The 26,295-nt window shown below is 51.6% G+C and overlaps 7 protein-coding genes across 7 annotated transcripts; 5 read left to right on the top strand and 2 right to left on the bottom strand.

The window, feature by feature from the left end:
- Positions 1–32: 32 nt before the first annotated feature.
- N7477_001341 (uncharacterized protein) lies at positions 33–3,785 on the bottom strand (the record flags this gene model as incomplete). The annotated part of the gene is given in 5 exon segments (XM_056963004.1): positions 33–106; positions 157–555; positions 606–803; positions 861–3,536; positions 3,554–3,785. 5 exon segments carry the CDS (start codon positions 3,783–3,785, stop codon positions 33–35), a joined length of 3,579 nt encoding a protein of 1,192 aa, XP_056825923.1.
- A 3,834-nt stretch (positions 3,786–7,619) lies between these two features.
- On the top strand, positions 7,620–11,051 carry N7477_001340 (uncharacterized protein; the record flags this gene model as incomplete). Its single annotated transcript, XM_056963003.1, has 2 exons — positions 7,620–8,167; positions 8,222–11,051. The coding sequence occupies 2 exons, from the start codon at positions 7,620–7,622 to the stop codon at positions 11,049–11,051; spliced, it is 3,378 nt and encodes a 1,125-aa protein (XP_056825922.1).
- Positions 11,052–12,054: 1,003 nt separating this feature from the next.
- N7477_001339 (phosphatidylinositol-3-phosphate-binding ubiquitin-protein ligase) lies at positions 12,055–13,911 on the top strand (the record flags this gene model as incomplete). The annotated part of the gene is made up of 1 exon (XM_056963002.1): positions 12,055–13,911. One exon carries the CDS (start codon positions 12,055–12,057, stop codon positions 13,909–13,911), a length of 1,857 nt encoding a protein of 618 aa, XP_056825921.1.
- Positions 13,912–14,640: 729 nt separating this feature from the next.
- Positions 14,641–17,091, top strand: N7477_001338 (putative C6 transcription factor (War1); the record flags this gene model as incomplete). The annotated part of the gene is made up of 5 exons (XM_056963001.1): positions 14,641–14,796; positions 14,865–15,198; positions 15,263–15,782; positions 15,829–16,112; positions 16,160–17,091. The coding sequence occupies 5 exons, from the start codon at positions 14,641–14,643 to the stop codon at positions 17,089–17,091; spliced, it is 2,226 nt and encodes a 741-aa protein (XP_056825920.1).
- A 2,063-nt stretch (positions 17,092–19,154) lies between these two features.
- On the bottom strand, positions 19,155–21,255 carry N7477_001337 (uncharacterized protein; the record flags this gene model as incomplete). Its single annotated transcript, XM_056963000.1, has 7 exons — positions 19,155–19,291; positions 19,345–19,551; positions 19,633–20,091; positions 20,150–20,417; positions 20,465–20,818; positions 20,885–21,016; positions 21,181–21,255. Coding segments are annotated over 7 exons (1,632 nt in total), but the record flags the coding sequence as incomplete, so codon positions are not given.
- Positions 21,256–21,335: 80 nt separating this feature from the next.
- N7477_001336 (uncharacterized protein) lies at positions 21,336–21,749 on the top strand (the record flags this gene model as incomplete). Its single annotated transcript, XM_056962999.1, has 2 exons — positions 21,336–21,434; positions 21,498–21,749. 2 exons carry the CDS (start codon positions 21,336–21,338, stop codon positions 21,747–21,749), a joined length of 351 nt encoding a protein of 116 aa, XP_056825918.1.
- Positions 21,750–22,942: 1,193 nt separating this feature from the next.
- N7477_001335 (putative MFS transporter Fmp42) lies at positions 22,943–25,117 on the top strand (the record flags this gene model as incomplete). The annotated part of the gene is made up of 3 exons (XM_056962998.1): positions 22,943–23,318; positions 23,438–23,564; positions 23,614–25,117. The coding sequence occupies 3 exons, from the start codon at positions 22,943–22,945 to the stop codon at positions 25,115–25,117; spliced, it is 2,007 nt and encodes a 668-aa protein (XP_056825917.1).
- Between the last annotated feature and the right edge of the window lie 1,178 nt (positions 25,118–26,295).

Raw genomic sequence — 26,295 nt, 5'->3', positions numbered from 1 at the left:
GAGAAGGGGGAAGGGGGAAGAAGAGGTTGTTTTTATCGGCGGAGAGATGCCATTCTGGATGGTTCTCGCACAGATCCAGGCAAAGCCACCTTGAAACTTGAACGGTCTGTACAACGATTAGCCAGATATCGCCAGATATGATCGGATAGGACTTACCAGCTTCCGTATCAAAGGCAATAGCGATGTCGTCGTGTTCAATCGGATACTCGGGCATATCCAGACACACGAAATCGGATGATGGGTCATCATCTTTCTTCGGGAGGGCAAATTTGGCATCAACAATACGAATACCGAATTTGCCAGAGCGATTAAAAGTCTCAACATGGTCGGTACCTTTGAGCACAAAGTTCATGCATGTGCCATGATGGAAGTCTGCGAAGAAGGCGAGTATCTGGGTGACCTTTTCATGACGCACGATCTGGATGCGGGCCAGACTGGCTTCCCACTTCTTGTAGATAGGTACCACCATGCGGCGGCGGGATATTGTGAATGAAGAGGCGATGCCATCGTAGATAACCCGGAAGCCGGTGACAGCCTGTTCGAACGCATGAAGATCTATACTGGTCAGTAGGGTTCACCTATGCAATGAGAGACAAGGTACTAACGCTCCATCGATGCGAAGTCTAACCGGCGAACCATCGGTTTAGCTGTGATTTTCTGCAAGAAGCCAGTGACCTGCTCGGGCATCTCCGAAGGAACCAGATTGTCCGCCAACGAAACGGTCAGATCCTGCTGTGGCGAACGGAATAGGCTCATGCCAGTCTTCTTATGAACATCCAATGCGATTTTGAGTTCCCCAGGCCCTGCAATGGTTAACAAAAACTCGACCATGATCAAAGTTACGGAACGGGGCAACTCACCTAAATTGATGCGATCGGTAACAGAACCCCACTCAGTAGCAACGAACGCTCTCAAGCTTTCAGACAAGATGGTCGGACCGTAGCCATGCTCCACATAGGCATGTTCCTGGTCGATGACGGACACGTTGCCGGCTGGGAACTGCAACTGCGTTGTTGCTGTCCGGCCACTGCCGGAATCGCCGGGCTGCTCGATGGTATACGACCGGAGAGGAATCTCAGGGGTTTTTGTTTCTCCCTCCCGTGGCAGCATCCCGAGAAGCACAGAGTGCATCTGTGTGCGCTCATCTACTTCATGGAAGGTCATCAACATCGACCGTGTACGACCGTCCTCGGTGACCTTGAGAAGAAGAGCTGGGGCCCCGTCCTCTCCTCGCAAAAGACCGAACACAATAGGCGTACCGCAGCCCAGGGTATGGCGGACATTACTGAGAGTCTTCACTTTGGGACTTGTCAGTACGGTCAAGCGGAACCCACGATGGGCATTCCGAGTGCCAGTACCTTCGGTAATGCTCACTGTTCGCTCGAACAAACGAATGCGACAACGTTCCAAAGCTTCCGCGGGGAATGCCTTTGGCGTGCCTGGGTCCATGTATTGGAAGACTTTCAAAGTGTTCTCAAAAATCACCGACTCACCAGCTTCGGGCTCAAGGCTTGCTTCAGACTTTTGGGTATACTTCACGATATTCCACAGAGTCTTGAAGTCCTCATCTTTGAACTTGACATCCAACTCAAATCCACGTGGCAACTTGACCCGCATGGAATTCGATCGGACCCCCCACTCGACGTCCTCCCAGGTAGGTCCCTGTTTGCGATCGGACTGAATGAGGACATTCACGAGCTGACTTTGACTCGTAATCGCCGCATGAACGTACCAGTCTGATCGCTCTCGAATGATTGTCAATGCACACGGCATGGCATACTGCTCGCCTTCGTCGTCGCCGGAACTTACACTCGCCTGAACGAACAATGTTCCGTAGCTAAAGTTCCGACTGGTGTCACCAAGAGGCATCATGGACACCATGCTTGGTGATTTAGAAGGTTTGCCCGCCAGCATTGATCTCGTTGCACTGCCAGACAACACCGCAGAGACATCAGGTGCAAAGAAGGGGTATCGAATCCAGACACTGGTGTCAAGCTGGCTGGGAGAGTTTTCGTCGCGGAGAATAATGGAGAGAATGTTATTTCGTTTGATAGACATTGAGAGTGAGCGGAGGTGGTTCATAGTGACCTGATGCAAGCTGAGAAGGTCCACCATCTCCTTGTCACCGGTTGTGCTGGCAACTGCCAACACAGCATCCACACTCATGGATCCATATTTCGCCACTTCGTAATGTGTAGGTACAATATTCTCGTTGATCCACAGGGCTTTTCCAAGATCAATAACAGCCTGCTTGGCGTACGCGGGTGGTGCTGTTGACCGAGAGCGAGCAAACCCCTCCAAACGCGTCTTGCCCCTCAAGTACCACCATATCGCGGCTCGAATCCATTCCATCAAAGCAGTTTCAATTAACGGCTTGACACTCTCGGCAGACATTTGAAGAAGACCGTCGTATCGAGCGATATAGTCTTTAAACTCGGCAAACGCGGTATCTCCAACCTGATTGGCAATTTTGCGCAATGAGAACTTGGGCGGCTGCGGGCTTCGGGATGGCTCTCGACTCGTTTGGGTGGACGGTGTCGGTAGCTGGCTGATCGGTAGAGTTTCACGGCTGGCCTGGCTGACCTGGCTCCCCGAAGAAGCCAGTTGATTTCTTGACTGAGGTTCATGGGTGGGAACCGGCGGTCCTGCTGATGTCTTGGCCGGACTGCCTGGTGTAAGGCTGGGAGGCATGCGAGGGTCGATGGGACTCAGACTGGCATTAGCTGGGGCGTGGCGTACGGCCGGGCTCGTGGGTTTGCGAAGCGATTGCACAATCGACGTAACTGATGGTGCATCTTGTGAAGCGGGTGTCTCATAGACCGAGTTTTGAAGACTTCGCGGACTGCGAGGGCTATGCGACGGCAGGGGTTCAGGGCTGGAGATACTGTCGTCGTCATCGGTCGGAGATGCGCCATCCTCGTAGCGATTGTGTAACGCACGCGCTTCCTCCACCTGCATCTGCTTGCGCACCCTCTCTGCAAATGAATGGGAGTCAGGAGACTCTCGAAAGGATATACGAGATCCAGGTTTGCTGATGTGTCGGGTATTGAGGAAGTCTGCTTCTTGCGGGTCTTGGACAAGCGGGGGCCGGTGCGCACTGGGGCTCACACGTTGGTCCGCGCGCCCAGATCGTCCATCACCATCGGCCAGCGAGGTGTTGACTCGGAGTGTTGGTAGTTGCTCCCGAGACGGGTTGGGTGAGCGCATCGAGGGTAGTCGTCGTGGTTGTGAGGATTGTGTAGCTTGTTTCTCGCGCGTGCGCTGCAGGGATCGTGAGATCTCAACCGTGGGGACCTCCGACTCGTCGCCTCCTTCTCCGATCGTCTCGGGCGCACGATCTGAGAAGCCGACCCGCAGTCCTTTGCCTTTGCGGGGCTTGAGAATTGTACGCGCACGCTTGACTTGGACATTGTCGTCGGCGAAGTTGAAAGCGGAGTAGTTCTCGTCCGATGGCGGGTTCACTGGTAAAGCGGGCTGCGGGGCAGAGATAGGGGTTGGAGCAGGAGCCGGAGCAGGGCAGGGAGATCCGTAACGTCCTGCGACGAAGGAATACGCTGTGTGGACACGGTTGGAGGGGCATCTCTAGGGTCAGCCTTTTGAGCTGTTGCGGTCGCAAGGAAGTCCTGAATCTGTTTGTCGGGGGTGGAGCGACTGGACTTGTCTTTGTTGAAGAACTTCTCTTTCCACAGTGATTTCTTTTCTTTCAGGGACTTGACGTGCTTGATCTGTTGAGGCTGGGACTGAGGCTGCTCAGCCAAAAATGCGAAGGGGTCATCGGGAGGCATGTCGAAGGTGGGATGTGAGGGTCGTCAACATCGCACGTCCACAGTTCAGATGGACACTAGTTCCAAAGTTCCAGCTCCGTGGAATAGATCCCCCTCCCCCGGTGGTGAAAGGGTTCAGATCGACAGGGGGTTCAGAAAGTTGTAGGCGGGGAAGGGGATGTGTAGATAAGGAGGCGGTTAGTGCAAATGCTACTTTCAAAGTAGGTGAGGCGCGATTGCCTATTGTCAAGAATGAGATCGACTCAGGAGAAAGCGGCCAGCACAAGAGTCGTAATGTAAACTCTAACGATTAAACAGAGCCGTCTGGGGATGTGTGGATCAAGGAGAATGCCTCAAATTGCGTTTGGTATAAGGGGGGGGGAGGTGGATGTGGAGCAGAGTCCTGTCACTTTGTCACTGTAACACGGTATCACGAGAATAGTATGGGGACTAACCATCCTAGGTCCTTGTCTATCGTGTCCCGAAGCTAGTCCCCTGTCTACTTTGACCTCGAATTTCCGCTTAGAGTACCACTCGGTGATCTCCTTGCAGCAGCATCTAAGCCACCCTGTCACCAAACTCACCCAACTTCCCCCACTGCAGATGCTCCACCTCTACTGCCTTCACCAATAATCAGCTGCAACAAGGCGGGTCGCATTATGAAACTCCGCTAAACTAAACTCGTTCAACACAGAGGGGCAGTGGGTCGTCGCTGACGAGGTCCCTGGGTCTTGATTTGGTCTCAGACTTGCCTGGAGTATTATGAGCTTTTGCCAATCCAGATGGACACCAGTTTTACACGTGTACTGTGGCTGTATAAGGCGCCTGTGCACACTGCCTACGTCTATAGGCTTAACGACACGGAATATACAATTTCCACCGGGGTCTCTAGCTCAAACCCGAGCCTAAGAAAAAAGCCCGCGCTAATCTGGCAGTTGATCGGATGTCCCATTCTTACGGCTTCCCCTTTCCGTCCATCCGACGCAGGGGATGTCGGCATGTAATCCCTATGAAGGCATATCCCATGTCCTATCTGAGCATGAGATTGACTTGTTTCCAACGTTACCGCCACATTGCCGAATACCCGGGGAGCTTACTCTCCGCCTCAGGACAGGCGTCGTACACCAAGAGGAGATCCTAGTATGATCTTCAGCTAAGGCCACCTGGCGCTCCATGCTCGTTATATCCACTGTTCGTCGGGGATATTTCATCGATTCCAGTCGGATGTGGTCTTAATTACGCGCCAGACAGTCTATAATTAATCATCCAGCTGAGACAAAGCGAACCACCCCCACCTGCCCACCCTCTAAATTTATCCTTTTGAAATTATAGGCGCATCTATTGGGACCGCACGAACAGTGCGCCTCCATGCAGGTCATAATCTGCCAGTGTAATCTCTGCATGCTAGCCCTACCCATTTAAACTTGCGAACACCACCACATAGATTTCGTACAAGAGTTACGCCCATACACGGGTTCGCCTTGCCACAGCGGATATAAACCCAGGATGTATCCACCATGACCCGAGTCTAGCATCGCTAAGCGTCTCCTACAGCGCCCAGGATATATTTCCAAATCGCATGGAAGGCATTGCAGACCAAGTCATTGTAGAGACTCGTGGAGACTCGTATTGACTCGCAGCGAAATGGGACAATGCTTTCCACTATAGCCACAGAGATGCACTGTATATTCATCCCGCATCTTCAAGACAATCACAATTCTAAACTACCACCAGGTGAATGTACCCGCCTGAACTCGACGTTACAATTCACGCTGCATCTTTGCCACCGTTCTAAGGGCAGCGATACCATCTCACTTTTCAAGTTATAGCCGTCAACGTACATAGAGCAACACTGGGCCCAATACCCACACTCATCACAGCGGTAGACCGAAAGTAATATGAATCATCTGGCCCACGATATGCCCGAGACCTGCATTTCGGAACCATGCGAGACCCATGCCGAAGTCGCGCATCCAGTGTCTTTGTTCTCCCAACATAAGAATATACACCCGCACCAACCAGAGCTCGAAACTTCACATCTCCGACCTTACATCTTACGTCCCAACTAAACCACAAGGGTCAAACACATAAATATACAAATATTACCTTATGTTTTTACCTTGACTGCACTCTAGAATTATGCCAAACCTCCACTAACATCGCCCTGACCTGATATGCACCACAAACCACGGAACAAGCCCACAAACCCGCCGCCTCGAACCATACAGCCGCTTGCCAAGTTATAGATACAGGGTCCTTCCGAAATCGACGCCGCACGGTTTGTTTCACAAGTGATGAGACTCACGCTATAGCGATTGCGCAATAGCCGGACCAAGCATCTCGAATAATTGTCTCTCGCCTCGGCATAGACGACCTTCGGATCTCATCGCGTACTTAGTCCGAAGCAGCGGGCGACGTATACACGCGCAGGAGAGGGGGGTGTATCACATGTTCGTGCGTCGTTGAATTGGTTAGAATACCGGTGTCTGGGTCTGGAGCTGCATAGGGAAGACGCTCTGGCGGCCATGAAAGCAGAGAACCTGAGAGATAGATCTGTTCACCATGTCCAGCTTCATGAACCAGATTCTGCATAGGAATCACGAGAGTGTGAGGGACGAGCCGTTCAATCCCCTTCGGTTCACATTTGTTGAGATGTGATGGGGAAGAGAAGGGGAGGTGATGAGGGTCTTGGATCCAAGGAAGACGGTTTGATTTAAGGAAGAAGGTAGTATACAGGACGGCTATGATCGTGGCTCAGATGTGCCGGGCGCTGATCCGGCCAAGTGGATGCGTCCCATCCATAGCGCCAACGGGATTCTGTAAGAAGACGATGGCTGGTCCAGGTCTAAATAGTGCTAAAATGCGTGAACACACCCAGAGATTTCCCATGAATAAGGCACGTCATATCTCAATATGGAGAATGCCCTTATGTTGGTGCCAAGTTGAAACCGCCGTCTTGTACAGCAGTAGCCCTCTGTGGCTTGCCCTAGCAGGACCCTGCGTACCGGTATAGCCGTGTTCGGAGGGGTCCCAGCCACATCCCCCACAGTGAGACACTGAAAGACAGAAAAGGCTCTTAGCCTTGCTATTGGGTTGAACCATGGTTATTTTCTCGGGCCGTGTCTCAAGAACAAGTTGTTATCCTGATCGGCGAGCTTTCAGGTGGAATCCCGTGGATAAGGGAACACCGAGTGAGACAGCGTTGGCGTGAAACAGAATTGAAGATTTTATTCAGCTACTGAGCACCTAGGTGTCGTCAATTTTCAATTGCTAGGGTCAGGGCCAAGGTTGGGATATAATTGAAACGATTGCAGAGCGCAGAGCGCAGATGTAGCAAGGGAGAAAGTATGAGGTTGATCGGTTACTATTTCCGGATACTCTCGACGGTACGATTCGTTCCTTGCTTTGAAGATTAATTGCACATAGCATAATTATGATTAAACCATTCTTTGATTTTAGGTCATTCAAGTATGCAATTACTAGTCTCTTCATTGCACAATGTCCCTAGGTGTGTCTGTATAGCTGCAGTTCCTAAGTAGCGCTAATAATAACAACTCCACCGGGGCGCAGCAAAAACACTCCTTGTGCCTAACTCACCCGACACTTGTCACTCTAGCACCGACACGAACCTAGTCTCCCCTCCCTATTCGACTTGCGTACCTCACGTTTCTCTCCCCTCTTCCAACCTGCCGACTCGGATCTGCTCTTCCTCCCACCCACCCTCCAGTCCCCTATCCGCTCCTCGGACGCGACCTGGGCCGAACAATATTGACATCTACACAACGTGGATTCGATTACTCGCTACGGGGGCTGACCTCCCCCAGGAGGTCATCCCGGATACCCGAGACAGACGAGATGCGTCACAACTCGACGTGTACGCCTGGGAAACAGGCCCAAGCGAACTCGTATTGTCCGCGCGGCCTCTCTGTTTCCCACCGGCCGCGAAAAGCCTCCACCACACGGTTGACGCTGGGATGGTGGATTGCTCTGGTTTGTTTGCTCTGGACGGCGCCAGCAGCAGCGGTGCTGCTAGAATTTGACAACTGCCTGAGCAAATCGATCCTCGACTCCAACCCTGCGTCTCTCCAATACGTGCCTCTCGATGTCGCCGTTAGATACAACCTGAGCGACCCTTTACATCCGTTGAATGTAACAGTTTATGGGAATGTGACCGGCACGGCCGACCAAACATCGGACTATCCCTCATGGAACTCCTCGTCATGGAGTAATCCGAACGACACCCTCGGCAAGATCGTGGATTTAAGCGCTTCAAACAACAAGTACAGCACGCTACTAACCTCGTTGGACGTGCTGAGCTTTTCGGCTTTTTCTAATGCCTCGCGATTTTGCGAGTCTGTCACCCAGGGCGAGTGCCCGCTGGGCCCAGTCTTCAACTACAATTTGTGAGTGGAATCATGCCTTGCACTTGATCTCTACCTAACGCGATTTTTCTGTAGGACTGATTTGAGCACCTTGCGCGCCTTCTCTGTCCAGCATGACATGCTTTCGACATATCGCTTTTCTACCATCACCCCGACGCTAGTCATCCGATCTGGCGACGCCGATGCTGCTGAGATAGGTTGCATAACGATACCGATCACACCGGACTTTGGCGCAACCCTCAGAAATGCCTTGACTTTTGTGCCACTGGTTATCTTGATTTTGGTTGGAGTCGCAACGGTGACTGCTGCTATGTATAGTCCTTGGGGAACCACAGATCCCTTCCGGTGGACGAGCAACTACGGGCGCGACGAGGATGTTCTTCGACTGGTGACCCCCGGATTTGCGGATTGCCTGCAGTATTTGCAGTACGTCGTGCTGACAGGGGCTCTGTCCTTGGACTACCCTGGGTACTTCCAACCAGCCGTGAGCCAGGGTTCTTGGTCTGTCCTCATGTTCAATCAGAGCTTTGTCCATCCCGGTGCAGGGTATAATCCAGTCGTGGATGGTGTCTATGCGGTCAACGCGACCTACGGACTCGAGCGCATGAATCAATTGGTGGGAATGGCCACCGCGCGCGACATTTGGCCGGGCATGATGGTCTGGCTACTTGTTATTTTGATCTGCATCACGGTCCTAACCCAGATTGGATTTGGGATACGCTGGCTCCTACGCGAGCTGGCGCATAGTACAGAACAGGATCTGCGCTCGAAGAACATGCCTTTCACCGTTGGCAACATCATTCGCGTTGTGTTTAACTACCTGCTTCTCCCAATTATCTCGCTCTCTTTCTTCCAGTTGGTCATTGCTAGTGGGTCTCCAGCTTACAGCGTTGCTTTGGCGGCACTCGTCATCGTGATCTTAATATGCTTCTCCATCTGGATGGTTCGTATCATTGCATCGACTCGTCCCAAGTCTCATCTCTTCGACGACTTACCAACAGTGCTCTTATATGGGCCGTTATACAACACCTACTGCGACGATGCAGCGGCATTCGCCATGGTTCCGATCCTCCTAAACTTTGCCCGTGGCGTGGCCATCGGAGCTTTACAGCCTTCTGGAATTGCTCAGGTTGTCTTGTTGGCAGTTTGTGAGGTTGTCTCCGTGCTCACTCTCGTAGCATTCCGCCCATTTCCCACACCAACGCACATGAACCTTTATCATGGCGTGTTCTCCATCATCCGATTCCTGACCATCATTCTGAGTATTGTGTTTGTTCCATCTCTCGCGGTCTCGACCGCCACCCGTGGATGGGTTGGTTATGTGATTCTCGTGCTGCATGCCTTGGTCTTAATCTTTGGATTCTTCCTAAACGCTCTCCAAACATTGATTGAAGTTTTGGCGAGACTCGCTGGTGCCGGTGGTGCCACTCGTGGTGGCTTGGTCAAGGTTCTTGGCATGCGGCAGCTGTCAAGACGGGCTCCGAATCGCGATATTACCCGCCAGAGCCTTGGATCAGAGGCAGCCATGCTCGCACACGTTGACGATCGTATGTCATCTCAGTTTGACGGGTCCCGTCCGCGCAGTCTATCGGGCAGCTCTGCCTTGCTGCTGAACCGTGCTACGGCTAGCGAAGGGCGTGCCAGTGCAGTGCTGGAGTATGCCAGCTCTCAAGGTGGAACACACAGCCGAGCAGCTAGTGGCGGACTATATACGCCGTCACCCACCGCGTATACCGGAGCTGGCTTCCCTGGTGACTCACCGAATAGCAGCACCTTCATCGGTGCGCATCCTCGGGATCCGTACTATAGACCGCCCCGACCAGGGCGTCGAGCGTCATCCCAGCTGAATTCCCCGATCGAGCCTTCATCTAAGGGGAAGAGAAGCTCAAGGAGTTTCATGAAGTCTAGTCGGGCTAACACGAACGAGGACGTGGAAAGTGCACCGCCAATGTCGGGTCGAGGTACGCCGACGCCGGCTTATTTGCCTGCTCCCAAGGATGATCTTGAATTGGAGGATCCTCGGAAGCGCAAGGACTACGCCGTACGCGAGGTGGACTTCTATTATCGTGTGCGTGGTCCTCCACTCTCGCATACCGGCACTCGCAAGCTGAAAACGGGTCCCGCAGACCCCACAGGTCCTGTTTCTTCTGCCACAGGCTGGTTCCGCAATATGTTCCAAGGCAAAACCAAGGATAAAGGAAAGGGATTCGAGGTCGTCCGAAGTGCTCGGGCACCACCTCCCGGTCTTTTCCCGGAGGGCGACTACAACGAGGAGCCATATCACGACGATCCCGAAGATGCAGCGGCTGGTGGCCACTCTCGTCAGAATTCCAGCGGAGAGGAGCCATACAGATACTCCGAAGAGGACGTGGAAGGCCCACGGTCCAGCGACGCCCGTGCCCCTGTTCTACCCCAAGTGAACTCGGTCGGAAGCATCGAGCTCCCCAGCCGAGTTGGGTCGCGCCGCACTCAAGCACAAGAGGGCTCAGAAGAGCTCGCCGCACCCCTTCCAATCGTCACCGAAACAACCTCTCCCCAAGCAAAGTCCGGCTCTGATCCTATCTCCCCAGACGAAGACCACCTCCGACCTTCCTCCCCCGCCACAGCCCGCCTCCCATTCAGTGGCAGCAGCTCAACATCCCGCGAACGAGGCCAATCCCTCGCCTCAACATCTGGCTCCCAGAGTTCTTCACACCGAGTTGGCCGCGAGACTCGAACAGACCACCCAGATCGCCCTTCAAGCATGGGCTATGTCCCATCCCATCGGACACAAGACAAGATCATCCACGGCAGTCGAGAATCCTCTTGGATCGGCAGTGCCGCCGAACTAGTCGACGATGCAGAGCACGGGAACGGGCACGAGCACGAGATTGGACAGGGGAACACAGAGCAACCCGACTCCTAAATGTATCTTCGCCCTGACCCAAACGTCTTCTCTACCTCCTATCTCCTCTACCACCGGTAGTGTACATTCAATATATCGTGTTTCACCACTCGCACATGCAACAAGTATCTTTCGATCGGATCGACGCCGTAACGAATCTCTTTGGTACTTGTTGTGTCTAAAAATTTGCTTGGCGTTCATTTTCTTGAATGTCCCAGCGTTGTTTGCTTGGTACTTGATGATACCGGTTTCTACTTACGCTGGTCTCAATGGAGTGGTTAATAATTTCTTGCTATTATTTGAACCAGGATTGCAGATGCCTCTTCTGTGTTGGAGATGTGTTATGGTATCTTAATAGTATGCGTAATATAGCTTGGTGGATATATTCTGGTCAAATCATGAATTGAGAGCTGGGTTTGAAATGATCAACGACCTTGTGAACAGATACTACACATAATTATCATGATCCTGGAAACGTGAAAGCCAAAAAGGCAAACAATCTCGGCCAGGGATTTTGCCACTCCCGACTGAGATTACGCCTCACACCGCCTTCAAGGCCCAAGGCCCCACTGATAAGGCGAACCGGACCCAAACTTCACCTTCTTACATGACCCCGGCCTTGGTGACGGCTGTCTCTCCAGTCAGTTGCCCCTGTCAAGCGCTCACCGAAAACGTATAGAATTTTGATCGAATCACTGCGTGATTTGTCGTCGTCGCGCCAGCAGCTTTTTGTTTCTACCTCTTTCTCCAGCCGATAAGCGGTCACGAGACCCTCCAGCATCTTCTGCCTCTGAGCGATCTCTCCCTTAATCGTCACTTTCGTGTCCGATACGCTATATATCCGCCATATACCCCTGTCACACATCGCCGAAGGACCGCAAATATATCGCCACCGCGTATGAAGATCATAACCGCCGAAGACTTCATGACAAATTAGACACTGGATGCTCGGGACCGGTTCTCGATGCCAATAAAAGAACAAGGAGATCGGATCGCATCGACGGCATATACACAGGGATCCATGATGTCTGGCTCCAATTCTGCATCATTACCGACCCACACGACAGGTCCCTTCTCCGCCGACGAGAGTGTTGGTTCCCAAATTCGTGAATATAATGAAGACTTGAGCGCTGGACGCCAGTCGGATCTTGAAGTTGCAGACGATCGAAACTTTCAAGGTGGGGAAAATTCAGGGGCTGTAAATCTCCGTGGAGGCACACAGGATATGGAGGAAGAGTCGGAATTTTCCAGACCAACGGGCCACCCCGATGTGGCGTCATCAAGGGCAGGACCCATGATTGATCTCACCAGACCGATGCCTTCACACCCAGCAAGACACCGTAAGCGACGGATGGTAAGTCTTGGCGAGAATCCACGTCTGCAACGTACTCGCTCCGGAGAAGCACCCTCTCGCGAGGGCAATCCTCAAGAGGCGATCCCACATCGATCAATATCAATGATTGTCCCGTCCTCAAGGGCTGCCTCTTCCACCGTTGGGTCCTCTTATGCCACAGCAATCGACATAACATCTTCTCCGCCTGATCAAGGCCACGATGCTTCGCTCTCGCGCGAGGAACCAGGTCACCCACACCATTCAGCTGAAGGGACTCCTCTTGGCGCGGGAAATGCAGGGTCACCAATGTCTTCGAGGCGGGCATCAAGACAGTCTGTCTTGACAAACCGGGATATGTCTGATTTCTTCGGACATGGTCCAGAGTTGTCAGCAGGGCAAAGGAGCACCAGTCAATACGATGAGAACCTTGAAAGGGAAACAGAGTTACCCAGGTGGCAGCCTGATTCAGAAGTCACGGAGTGCCCGATATGCGGCACAGTATTTAAGCTCTGGTATCGGAAACATCATTGCCGGAAGTGCGGGCGCGTCGTTTGTGCTGCTTGCTCTCCACATCGGATTACCATCCCCAGGCAGTACATTGTGCGTCCACCCGACTCTTCTTCAATGCCCACGTCTCCGCCAATACCTCTACCCCGCCAAATTGTTGATCTTACTGGAGAAGAGCCTGTGTCTTCATCACTTATAAATCCTGCTCTGGGGGGTGGTGAGGAAGTACGACTCTGCAACCCCTGCGTCCCCGACCCAAATCCTCATCCATTAAATTACACGCCTGTACGGCCTCACGGTCACCGGTCGACCCAGTCACTCTCTTCTACGATGCTTCCGCTCTCTGCGCATCATTTTGCTATACGTCCAGTAAGTCGGTGTTGTTTCTTCGAGCCGATACATCAAGCTCACAATCCTTGCAGGACGACACTCGCCAGGAACGACGCCCGAGTGAATCGTACCGCCGTCTATCGCTGCGCCAGGAACTTGTTCACGATAGCCGTCATCCCTACCCCTACGATCAGGGTCGAGTTCATGAGGATGAGATTCGCCGGGGCAGTCGTCGATTCACCGGCCCCCCCTGCCATGCACGTTTCTGGTGCCGCTCGGCCTGCACCAGCACAAAGCACCTCCACCAGGAGAGCCCCTCCTCCTGTAAGCGAGCGCGACCTATGCCCGATATGCGGCGCCCTCTTCCCTCCTCTCAGCGCCGACGCACCACCTGCGTCTCGAGAGGCCCATATTGTGCAATGTATCGAAAGCCGTGTCTCACCCGCCCCACAGGATTCCTCGGCATTGAGTCCTTCGGTGTTGAGTCCGTCCCCCGCCTCTGCAGTCGCCCGTATGGTCACATTCATAGCCACGGAGAAGGATTGTCTTAGCGGACCCAGTGAACCGGCAGAGTGCTCGATCTGTATGGAGGACTATGAGGTTGGCCAGGACCTTGTCCGTCTTGAGTGCCTGTGCAAATTTCACAGGGGATGTATCGTTGACTGGTTCAAGCGGAAGCCGGAGTGCCCATTGCATAAGGTGTCCTCCTAATCTGACATAGTATTTGATCAAATCTTGTTTGTCATCTTGTACCCCACAAGTGCATTCACTTGGAGAGATTCTATTTCTTTTGTTCCATACGCCGAGCGGCGCTGGTGAGGAAATTTCTTTTGCTCTGTGCACTACTTGCTTATGATGTAATGATGAAATGAACCTAGCATAATTAATTGAAATCCGTCTTTACATTCTGACTCGGCGTTAATTCGAAAAGAGGCCAAAGTGAAGAAATAGAAAGACGTTACAGAACTCATTTCGACATCTCCCCGCTTGGAACCAAAATGTTGCGATATCACCTTTGTTGCGGCAGATCACGTGCTGTGCTGACGAGACCCATCGTCGCCCGCCTCAAACGAACTGCGACGTCAAAGAATATCGAATTTCCAGGGACTAGTCGATTCCCTTAGCCAAGAGCTTGATTAAATCTGGCTCGCGTGTTGTCTGAGTGCCGCTTACGATCAGACTGCAGCAGCCACGCGCAGTACAACTAAACACAACTTCACATCGGCAGTCGGTGCTTGCAACCACCGTGCTCCGTTCGGGCTTGCGAAGCACACACCATCACTTCGAAGGTCTCATTTACACGTTAGGTACAGCCTCTCCGCTATGGAATATCTGCATCCAATGGCTCCAATACCCAAGAAATTAACATTCCGCAGCCCAGCGACCGGTCCTGCTGGAGTTTTGACGTGACCGGCGATTGCATTTGCCGATCCGACCGCAATGTCCGACTACCCGGAGCCACCATCGCACATGGCCATGCATTCCCAACGGGATGATTCCCCGGTAATCGGGCCGAGTTCTCCATGGGGTCACATCCTACTGCCACCTCCACCGAACCTGAAGATCATCACGTGGATCTCAAACGGTCTCGGGCTTGTGAGCCTTGTCGTCAGCTCAAGGTACGGTGTGATCCCGACCTAAGTAACCTTGATGCACCATGTAAGCGATGCGCCAAGGCGCGTCGCACATGTATTGTGACGGCGCCGACTCGAAAACGCCAGAAAAAGACGGATAGCCGGGTCACGGAGCTCGAGCGCAAGATTGATGCCCTGACTGCGACACTACAGCAATCACATAATAATGCATTCGCCATGGCACCCCCGGTGCAACAGTCCCGATCTCCTCGGGAAGAGCCTGTCCCAGGGCGATGGCTCTCGGGAGAATTCCACGTGGCGGGCAATAAGCGCAGCCACGATGAGCTCTTGGCGTCGCAGTATATCCGTTCTGATAGTCCATCTACAGAGCAAATACACAAGCCTTCGGCCTCTAAATGGCGTGGTCCTTTTTCTGGCGAGACTGCACCGCCGAAAAGTTGAGGCAGCGAATGAATTCGCGGATATAGTTGACAAGGGACTCATTGATATTCAAACGGCCAATCTTGCCTTCGATTACTACGTCAATAAACTCGCAGTAGAGATGCCCATGGTGGTCTTTCGTCCTGGAACAACAATGGAAGATGTGCGCCGCGACAGACCTATTTTGTTCCTGGCGATCATTGCTACTGCGGTTGGCAAATTCAACAAAGATGCCCAGCTCCCACTCTTGACTGAGACTTACAAAGTGATGGCGGATCGCGTCATTGTCAAGGGTGAGAAGTCTCTCGAACTAATCCAGGCAATCTTGGTCTCCGCAATCTGGTACATGCCACCGGACAATCTTGAGGAACTCAAATTTTATCAGCTCATCCACCTAGCCGTGGTCTTAGCTATGGACATTGGCCTAAATCGTCGGACTCAGGGTGATCTTAAACCCTTCGTGCGTCTCAGAGAACTTCTAATCAAGAAGCCCCAGGGTCCGAATGTCGATCTTAGTGGACCTGAGGCGAGACGAACCTGGGTGGGGTGTTATTTCCTGGCCGTTCAGTGAGTCTTTTGTGTTGGGTTTTCTGGAAGTTTCTAACGTGATAAGGGTGACCACCGCTTTGAGGAGAACCCATCTGGTCAGGTGGCATCCATATATGGACGATTGTCTTCATATTTTGGAAAACCACCCCGACGCCTTGCCATCGGACCGGCAAGTTATCTGGTGGGCCAAACTTGGGTTCATCATGGAGGAGGCAGGAGTGCAGCTATCGAGCGATGATCCTGACTCCACGACCTCCTTCTCAGACAGCAAAACAAGATACACAATCAAGGCTTTCAATAATCAGCTGACACAATGGAAGAAGGACATCCCAGTGGAGCTGTTCACCAGTAAGTCATCTTTTCGTCGACTTTGCCTCATTTCCTGACATGTACAGTCCCTCTGGCACATACGTACTATGTTATCAATCTTTTTGTCCACGAAAGTGCCATGAGTATCGACTGCAAGGACAGTGTCATTTCCAATTCCCCGGAGAATGGTGACTTGCCTGCCTCGGCTATGGCCCCGCTTATCGATGCTCTCACTACATGCATCAAATCAATCCATCAAAGCTTGGACGCCATACTTTCAGTCGACCCGCAGCGCCTCATTTGTCTGCCGACTGTATCTTTGGCCCGAACATCGTACCCGGTTGTCAGCTTGATTAAGATTTACTCACTCTTGACCGCGAGTGAAACGCGGATTGGACAAGTCATCGACATGCAAAGCCTGAAGCTCGAATGGTACCTTGAAAAAGTTATCAACCATTATCGCGCTGCTGCCGCTCTTGACGGCGGCCGGGCCCCAGCCAAATTCGGAAATATCATCATGATGCTGCGAAACTGGTTTGTCAAGAAGAAGGAGAACGGACCGGCACTGCGCGAGATCTTCGGAACCGAGATGCGCTCGGACACACCAAGCGATAAGCCAACACCGCAGCAAACCCAGTTGAAACAAGGCGCAACACCCCTCGATCTTCTCAGCGAAGTTGCAACAGGGAACCGATCCGGTCGAGCTCAATTGAACGGCTCATTCACGCATCGTCCACCTTCCGGTCAGGGATCATTCTACTCACCAGCGACGCTGAATCAGAACATCTCAAATTCAACGACACCAAGAGGCACCACCTACGGCCAAGCGGAAGTACCCACAACGTCCTGGTCAACACCGTCCTTCACATCCTCCATTACTGGGCCCACCGATCCAAACATCGGAAGCCACGCCTACTATCAGCCCTTCACAACAGACCGCGGAACACCCAATACAGCGCCGCCAATGGTGGGCGGTCCTTACGCAGACGTGTCAGTCAACATGCCCTCGACCAGATGAGTGTACAGAACGGACTAGGCATGGAAGAAACATTTGATCCAGACAACCTATTTGCATTGGGAACCATGATGGACGAGGGATTGTTTACATTCCCCCCGGCTTTTGATGGGAATACCTGGTTCTAGACGGTCGGTAAATTGGCTTTTGTTACTCTTTCTTCTCTTTCTTATTATACCCCTGACATCAATTATGTCAGTCGTGCATTCAAAAACCTTCCTCCATTACATCCATCAAGTTCCATCTCATGATGCAATCTAATCTCGAAGTCTCGATATCTCACACAACCCTCTAAAATAAACATCTAGATCAATCGAAAATTCTTTGAGTTCTTCCTCTATCCAATCGAAGAGGGTAACACTCAGTCTGCTCTGCACTCCCAGGCTCTTTGAGCTCCTACATACAAGCCAAAGAAGAATTCTCTCCGTCGTGCATTTCAAGATATTCGGCTACTATCAAGTAAAGAAGCCCCTGGGGCGGCGAAAGCTGATGGGCACATCTGCTCTGCGTTCTGCATATTAGATACATTTGGCGCATGGTCAGTATGTCCAGGCAATAAAAAGCGTTCAGGCGCAATCCAATTAAATTGCTCAAGTCTTTCAATCTTTCGATGCAAGGTTTTCAGTGTCCATGAATCTTTGAAAAAATCCAAAAAACAATGGAACAGTCTAAGAGCGGTCCACGGGTATCACATGCAGGAGATCAATTGCCAAAGCTGTTGAGGGCCTGACATCCACTTCCCGATCATAGCCACCGCGAGAAGACCAGTGGACGCCTTCAGTCCACTTCTGTAGGTTTTGTAGGAGTCACCGGGGAGGGTGTAATGATCATTCCGATATTCAATGGAGCAGACTATGTTTCCGCGATGGTCAATGGGTTATGTACACGAGTATTTGATAAGAGTGGGCTTGAGAGTGGGCTTTTGAACCGTAGAAATGTCCGAGATCAGTCAGCCCTGGAAGGTCTTGAGATCCTCCGGACATATATCAAAACAGCGACAAACATTGATCTCGATATTACCGGCAGAATAATAGTGGAGAATGACATTTATTCCTTGGTCACCCTGTATCTCCCCGAGAGCTGTCACTCTTCTTCTCTAATTGGATCATGAAAAATCTCTGGTCTGTCTGCCCAATGCCTGTACCGTTGCCCCACATGTAAGCACTGAGATTTTATCCCGCGATGGCGCTAACGGGCGGGCCAGGTCCACTTATGAGAATACATCCACCTTTCAGTACTTTTTTTGGGCGAAGGCAAGGGGGCTAACCCTGGGCGTGCCGTTTTGCCGTAACAAGTGAGTCTGGGCTCCTCAAAAATCATCCTCAGTCGGCCTACCGAGAAAAGTTACCCTTCTACTCTGATCAAATCTGAGCGCCGGGACTATGACAACTCCACTGCCCAAGCATAGCTTCTTGCCCATCGGGGTTGTTCGCTGTACCGATTTTCGCGTGAAATCCAATGGCGTGATACTTCAGTTTTCTACTGTCGAGTATGGGAAAACCGTTGGGGTACTTATCAGACGAAGGTGAAGATGCGATATCTCAGAGAAAGGTTAAACTTTCGGTATTCGAGGATATAGAAGTGCTCATCTGTATTGATGCCGGGCTATTGGGCATGAGATAGCTTCAGACCGTGAGGACTATCAGCGCAGGAGTTTTCTAGATAGATAACAGATACCGTATTGCTTGTTTGAAAGTCAGTGGGAGTTCAGAACTCTCCAGTCGACACTGCGAACACACATTTGGATCTGGGAATTAGTGGACTGTCGTGACAAAGACCAGAAACCATCCAAGTAACCAAGGAAGTCGAGGTACTGGTAGAAAGCAAAGACGAAAGGAGAGTTCTTAAGAATAACATCATGCTCTCAGCCCTATGAATGACCATCAATCACCCTGATGAATGTGAATTGAAATCGACCATGGTTCGACCCCTAGTTGGCCGAAATCACCGAATAACTCATGAACAGGACAAGACTTTCAAATAAAAAGACATCAAACGACCTTGGAAACTTTTGATTGAATTATTGTATTCTTGTCTCTATTGATTGAAACATGGGTATATTCTATTCACCTGGGACTTCTCTGCCACGTTTGCAAAATCCGTTGCTCTACATAAGCCCACGGCCATCCATTATCTCGTTCTGTGCGGCGAAGGAGGTCGAAAAGTAAGTTTTGTGCCTGGGGATCATCCACCCACGAGCTACCTGTAAATCAAAGGATTAGTATAGATCGAGGAAAGTCAAGCATACTGACTTACAAGCACATAATGCATGACAAGCCATAATGCGTAAAGATGGTTCATCATCTGCCGAAAGTGCAATGCCCCATAGATAATTCAAATTATCTGTAATCCGCTCCTTGACACTCATATGATGCTCCGCGGCCATTAATCTCCGATCGTATACTTCGAACTCGCGAATCAGCAATAACGCCTTCGCAAGGCAAATGTTCTGCATAGCCGTAGCTGATCAAAGCTCTCATTAGTACCACTCCTATTTTTCCGAAACCCCCCCCCCTCTCCTCCCAAGAAGCGAAGAAAACTCACAATGCCATAGAGTAGTATACCAAACTACAGGAAACGGCTTCCCTCTTCGAGGCTCAGGCGGCGAAACATGCAACGGCGTAAAAGTCTCTGGCCTCGTCGCCTCCCATTCCACGATTCTTTGCTTCAGTGCATTCTCCCTTGCACCAATGTCCGGACCATACCGACCAGAAACATTGTAGCAGAATTCCACAGTCTCAGCGAGAAGCCAGATAGCGCGATTGACCCAGTCGCGCTCGGTGCACGGCTTGGCGACCCACCAATGGCGGAGTCGGTCGTCAAATGGCGCGAAAGTCAGCCGAAGACATTTCTGGTACGTAAGTGCGAATTGGATGTCTTGGATGACAAAGACCCAGAATGATGCCGATGCGAGGCCACTAGATATAGCGCAGTCCACGTGCGAACTGATGTATACGGAGCCGGCGAGGAGATGGCGCTGTGGGTCGTTGGAGGGAGTGTGGGCTATTTTGTTATGTCAGCGGAGAACTGGGGCTGAGCTGGGCTGGACTGCGCTACGCACAGGAGATCTGTTCGAAAAAGCGGAGAATGACGGTGGAGCTTAGGAGGATGTCGATGCCGATTTCGAACTCGGGCCTGTCGAGCACCGGGAGCATGATTGAGACGCAGCGCTCATGATAACTATCTGCAACGTCAGGAGGGATGGTGTTTGTCGTTCTGGAAAGATGGCATGCTGATACGGCCAGGCAGGCGTATAACAGTAGAGGGGACGAACTGGCTCGTCCCGCGACATCTGCACAAAAGTGTCGTTCGGGATCGCCCGCGTCAAGCTGGGCTATTGTTAGGCGCGCGGTCTGTTCGCAGGAAGAATACTTACCCAGGGTGCTATGTGGATTTGAAAATGTCGGAGGAGATAAGCTTCAGTTGCGCTCGCGAGGCGAGGCTGGCCCGGTGTGGTGCTAGATGATTGAGGTGAGTTTGCCGAGTTAGACCGGGTCCCGGTCTGAGCGTCTGCGACATAAAGTGGGAGTTTGGTGCTTGAGCTAGTTAGAGAAGGGTCCATGGTCGACGAGGCTGTCGAACGAGCTTCCGACGGTGACCTGGAGAGAGATTTGAGGCTTGTAGCCGATACGACATGATACTCTGATGCGGTCTGGTCGGTTTCATCTTTGAAAGAATCTGGCAAGGGTGAGCTGATATGAATTTTTTCATCTTCACGCCCTGGGGTCGCCTACATTCGGAGGATGTTTCAACCCAGACCTGGTCATTCGGAAAGGTCAAGTCGCTCTCCCCGTACCTCGGGGGCCCTTGCCCCGTAGAGACGGATTCTGGCCATGCCGAAAGGAGACTTCCTCAGATTTGCCCGGGGCGGGTACGCACTCGCGACCAGATCGCTGGCAGCGTAGACATCTTGTTCCTGATTTGTCACCTACAGGATGAAGGTTAGACCCGAATGTTGTCAGACGATGAGCACTCTCCTACATTTCAGATGGCGCAAACGACATGTAAGGCTAAACAGGGTCAGTTTCTTCTTAAAGCTTTTCAGGCCTCAAGATTAAATCAGAAGCCCGATGATATGGGAGAAATACGAACCATCCCCTCATTACGCAGTCTGGCGAGCAAAACAACTAAGTCAAGAACAAAGTCGGCATCCCAGGCCCGAGCATGCTAGATATAGGCAATAACGATTCATAAAGCTCGAGGAGTAATCAACAAGAGGCGGAGACTCAGTGAAGTGGGGTCTGCGTATGGATCACGATTGGTACACGGCAGATCATCATGAGGCCAACGCAGAGTTTTTGGGGTACCAGGCCATCGCAATTTGGAGATTTAGCACAGTGGAGCGGGTGAGCGAGTGTCGAATGTACTGGAACGTCATTTGGTATTGGCCAATGCTGATACCTGGACAGGCTAAACGGCCTGAGAGGGCTCCTCATATTTTCTCGACGCCAGGTGCAACGCTCCCCACAAGCCCCGTTTTGACAGTGTCTTGCTGGATTTGGTTGGATGGCACGTACCCCCACGCGCGCACAACAGAGTTTGGCTTCCACACTACCCTGATCAAAACCGATCTTTGCCCGAAGGAGCCAGATCTGGGATGTGTTCTGGCCGAGATGTTGCGGCTTCCTCCGGATATTCGGCAGGCAAGAACAAGCGAGTAATACTGGAACAGCGGGCTATACGGTCAAGAACGAGAACTGGCTTCTGTTGTCCGACAAGAGCCTCACCCCTTCTTTTTCCTCCTCCTAGCGTCCCTTGGTATTTCGGTGAGCGTAGTGATAATCTGTGGTATGGGATTCCCCAGCAATCCTGCGTGTATGCATAAAGCATATTTAGAACCTGGGCCCAATAATGCAGGAGTGGGACGGCAGGAGTCCCCACGGGTGTTAAGCCGGACATATCCGCTAGCGAGATCCGAGGGCTGTCGTTCAGTCTCTAAACTTTCAAACAAATTAAAGTACAAACACTAGCGTTAGCATCCCTCAGCATCCACCGTACCTGAAGCCGTCACGGCTGCCGTTATTTGAGCCATGTGGCGGAGACGCTCATCAAACTCAAAAGGAGCTTGAAACCCGGCATAAGGGAAATCTTCATGACTGGATAGGACTATAGGATCGGCGACACCGGGATCTGCTCCGTCCCTGACAAATCCCGCACGGAGGGTGGAGTGCATAGAAGGGAAAAAAAAAAAATTCGGCACTGTCCGCGATTTCGGATCTCATTTCACTGGACCCGTGGATGGCGTTTGGATCCGTCGAACCCTGCAGATCTTGGAGAGCCGTGCTCACGATGCCGACGCCGTGATTCGTAAGTCGGCAGACAAGACGCGTCTGCGGATCCTCAGCCGGGTAGACCACCGGAGCAAATGCCAGACCTGTGTGTGTTCGTCCGTGGTTGATGTGGGGAGACTAGATGCCGAGGATTCCAGCTGCCTGTTTGAGCGAAGTCTACCGAGTAGGTTTCGCAAAATGCCTCCCAATTCGGATGACACAGGGGTATCAGGGGCATCCGAACCAGGAACTTAAATGACATGAAGATCACCAGCCAGAACGAGGAGATTGCATTTTGCCGGTGGTGATCGGATATAGAGGAAGATAGATCCAGGCACCTTTCCTTGTTCGGTTAAGCAGCTAAACTCGGCTCCGAGGTGATCGGGTTACATAATCATCCCAGCGGGAGCTCGCATCATGTGACCTGCTTATCGCATTTGTAATGACGTGACGAGATAAGAAACAGGGATTCGGATAGCACTTGACTGACCCCGTCTTAGTGCAAAGAGTGCTCGAACAGCTTCTGTTGTGGACAGCGCGCAGGTATCGTGATATCTTCATCATGTGCTGATCTTGATATTGAGATGTCTCTTCCTCGTATCTCCTTCCTGGAAGGTTGGGATCGTTACCCAGGCCCCATCGGTGGTCGAGACGCCTCAGCTCCATCAGATACTGAATCAGAGTACGATCTGCCAGAACCATCTCCGCAGTCCTCCTCGTTCCCTTCAACGTATAGCCGGCTTAATTTCAATCCGTATGCGGGGCCAGGCTGGAACGAGAGCGCTGACGATCGAGATGATCACCCCTCCTTGCTTGGATCCCTTCTCTCTCCAACGGCGACGCGGGAGAGTCGAGTGGAGCCCCCAAGTGCCGACCTTGGCTCTGGCTCTGGTCCAGGGTCCAAAATTTCCTGGTCGGTTGCGAGACCTGCTTATGAAGTGAGCCCCGCTAAGCGCATCGGTATGCCGAACTTTTTTTTTTGATTTGTTCTAATGTCTTTTGGTTTGGTTGTGTGGGTCTTCGGGGGAGCTAACGTCTTGCAGTCCAGGTGTGTCTTGCTGTAATCTATTGTTTTCTAGCTGCGGGAATTGTCTTTGGATTTGCAGCCATTAAGCCCGTTTTGATTCGCGAGAATGTATATCGCAACCTCTGCTCGCAGGCCGAGCTCGAGGAGGATGTGGATGTCTGCTATGGTCAGGAGATTAGGTAAGTCTATCCACGTCTCGGACGAGAATCACCACTGACAAGACGATAGGTTGAACCTCATGTTCACCATTGCCGCTGTGGCAACCAATGTCTCTGCCCTTCCCGTAGGAACCATTCTAGATGCGTATGGTCCTCGCGTATGTGGCCTCATTGGCAGTTTGTGTCTCGCTCTTGGAGCTGTACTTTTTGCGTTCGCCGGCCAATTGCCCTTTGATGGGTACATTCCGGGATATCTACTACTTTCTCTCGGTGGCCCATTTGTGTTTATCTCATCATTCCAACTGTCGAACACATTCCCCACGCGATCAGGACTGATCCTCTCCATGCTTACGGGGGCCTTTGATGCCTCTAGCGCTTTGTTCTTGGGATTCAGACTTCTGAGTGAACACACCGAGGGCTACATATCAAGCCAGAAGTTCTTCATCGCCTACCTAATCGTTCCGATATTCATTGCCACCGTCCAGATTACAGTGATGCCCAAGAAATCCTACAAAACAGCCGGCGAGCTAGTTCAAGAAGCTTCAGCACATGTCGCCGACGAAATGGCTGATCGCGTAGATGGTACAAATGAAGATGCCGAGCGCGAACGGATTGACCGTCGCGCCCAGCGCCAGAGCATCGTAAACCAGATCCAAGGCCTTCTAGATGATGGCACAGCATCAACCCGATCTGGCGGGATCAACGACTCTGCCTTCCAATCCCCAAATATTCAATCACCGCGCCTCGAGCCCACTGAACCATCTCAGCCTGCATCTATACCCGCTAACACACCGAACACCCACACAAGCGGCGTCTGGGGTGTTCTCCACGGCAGAAGCGCCCTTCAACAACTCTGCACGCCCTGGTTCCTACTGATCACCCTATTTACTGTCCTCATGATGCTCCGAATAAACTACTTCGTCGCTTCTCTCCGCCAACAATATAATTATCTCCTTGACCCACTCTTGGCCCGCCAAATCAATACAGCCTTTGACATCCTCCTCCCCGTTGGCGGCCTCCTCTCAATCCCATTTATCGGCACGTTCCTTGACACCTTCAAAACCCGCACCGTCCTCACTATCCTCGTGGTAACGGCTACCGCAATCGGTGTTTTGGGGTGTATACCGAATAGCGCGGGAGCTGCATATGGAAATATTATGCTTTTCGTTCTCTATCGGCCATTCTATTATACCGCTGTGTCAGATTACTCGGCGAAAGTCTTTGGTTTCCAGACGTTTGGCAAGGTATATGGACTGATCATCTGTCTTGCTGGTGTTGGAAACTTTGCGCAGGCTGGTTTGGACACGTTGACACTGAAGGTTTTCGGTGGTGATCCTGTACCGGTCAATGTTGTTTTGACTCTCTCGGTCACTGCTGTGGGTGGTGCGTTGGTTGCCTTTGTCTCTTGGAAGACGGCTGTTTTGGCGAAGATGGGAAGTGGGCCAGAAATGAGGCCAAGTTTGATTGGGAACGGGAATGGGAACGGGGTTCATCCAGAGGGTGTGATGGCGAGAGACTGGGAGACGAGACCGCTTCTTTCGAATGAGAATGAACGGAGAGCTTATGGGTCCTGAGTTTGGGCAAGCTGGGTGGAAGGGGGATCCTGGTGATGAGTATATTAACATGTTATGACTAAACAAGAATTGCAAAGAAGCTGTGGCATGACAGAACTTGCTGTTGATAACGAATTCAACGCCCCTCAGAGATTGCCTCCTTGAAGACCCAACCGCTCTGCCCGAAAACTCTCGTTCATACTCCAGCAGTATGAAGTTGAGAAGAGGAGAGAAATAGACAAGAAAGCGATGGATTGCACCTATGAAGAAGGTAGAAGAGAAGAAGGTGTAATCTATGTTGAAAGGAAGCCAAAAGGCAAAGGGAGTGAAACTAAACAGGAAATACGAAAAAGTCATTATCCTCAAAAAGCTCGGGGTGCATGTTTAGGCGGACAATGTGTATTTCCAGGTCTTTTCCTTGGTATCTCCTCATCTAATCTACCCGTCCCGATTACCTCCTCATGTTTGTATCTCCTCGGAATACGTGGCTTGTATCTTAGCCTGATCAACTAACAGTAGAGGCTTCGCTAGTATTCTAAAGAGCTAACCTGGCACATGAGGGTCTACTCTATACCATGGCATTCGATATCGATCATGGAAAGAATGTTCGTTTCTGGCAGTATTCGGCGCAAGTGTTGAGCTGAACTGAGGCCAGATCTACTAGACACTAATCAAACACCAACCTTCAAGTTTGACCCGAGGCATCATGAAGTATGTCGAGCTAATCTTGATCAAGCTCCAAACTTTGCCTGCGCGTTTTCATTCTATAGAAAATAGTGACGCACCCTTGCCCTATCTGCAGTATGTAGCAAGTTCAAGTCTCATGCTACGCTGTTACCCTGATCCTGGCACGTGTTTACAGCTTTCTCTGGCACTCCTAAATTGGGGAAATGAAAGTAGGTTAATGTTCAAATTAGAGCACCATTGAAGTCCGAAAAGAGCATATGCAAGAGGAAATTAGAGACCTTTAGATTGAAAATGGCAAAGGTGTGAGCTACGACAAGAGAAGCAAAAGCTTCGAGCGGAGGCTGACAGGATCGACAAAGGACGGCAGGTCCCAACCATCCACATTTGGCCGATATCCCCGGTGCTACTGGGGCCCTGTCCTGGCCTATCCACTTCGGTGGGGACGGCGGCTTAAGTTCCCCCTCACATGTTTGAGTAAATAGTCTAGAGAAAAGTCTTGTTAATTCATAGGC

Source organism: Penicillium maclennaniae, assembly GCF_028827695.1.
Source record: "Penicillium maclennaniae strain IBT 15551 chromosome Unknown utg000002l:1.0-2354659.0:1.0-2356205.0, whole genome shotgun sequence".
NCBI lineage: Eukaryota > Fungi > Ascomycota > Eurotiomycetes > Eurotiales > Aspergillaceae > Penicillium > Penicillium maclennaniae.
This window is presented reverse-complemented; position numbering and strand designations above follow the sequence as displayed.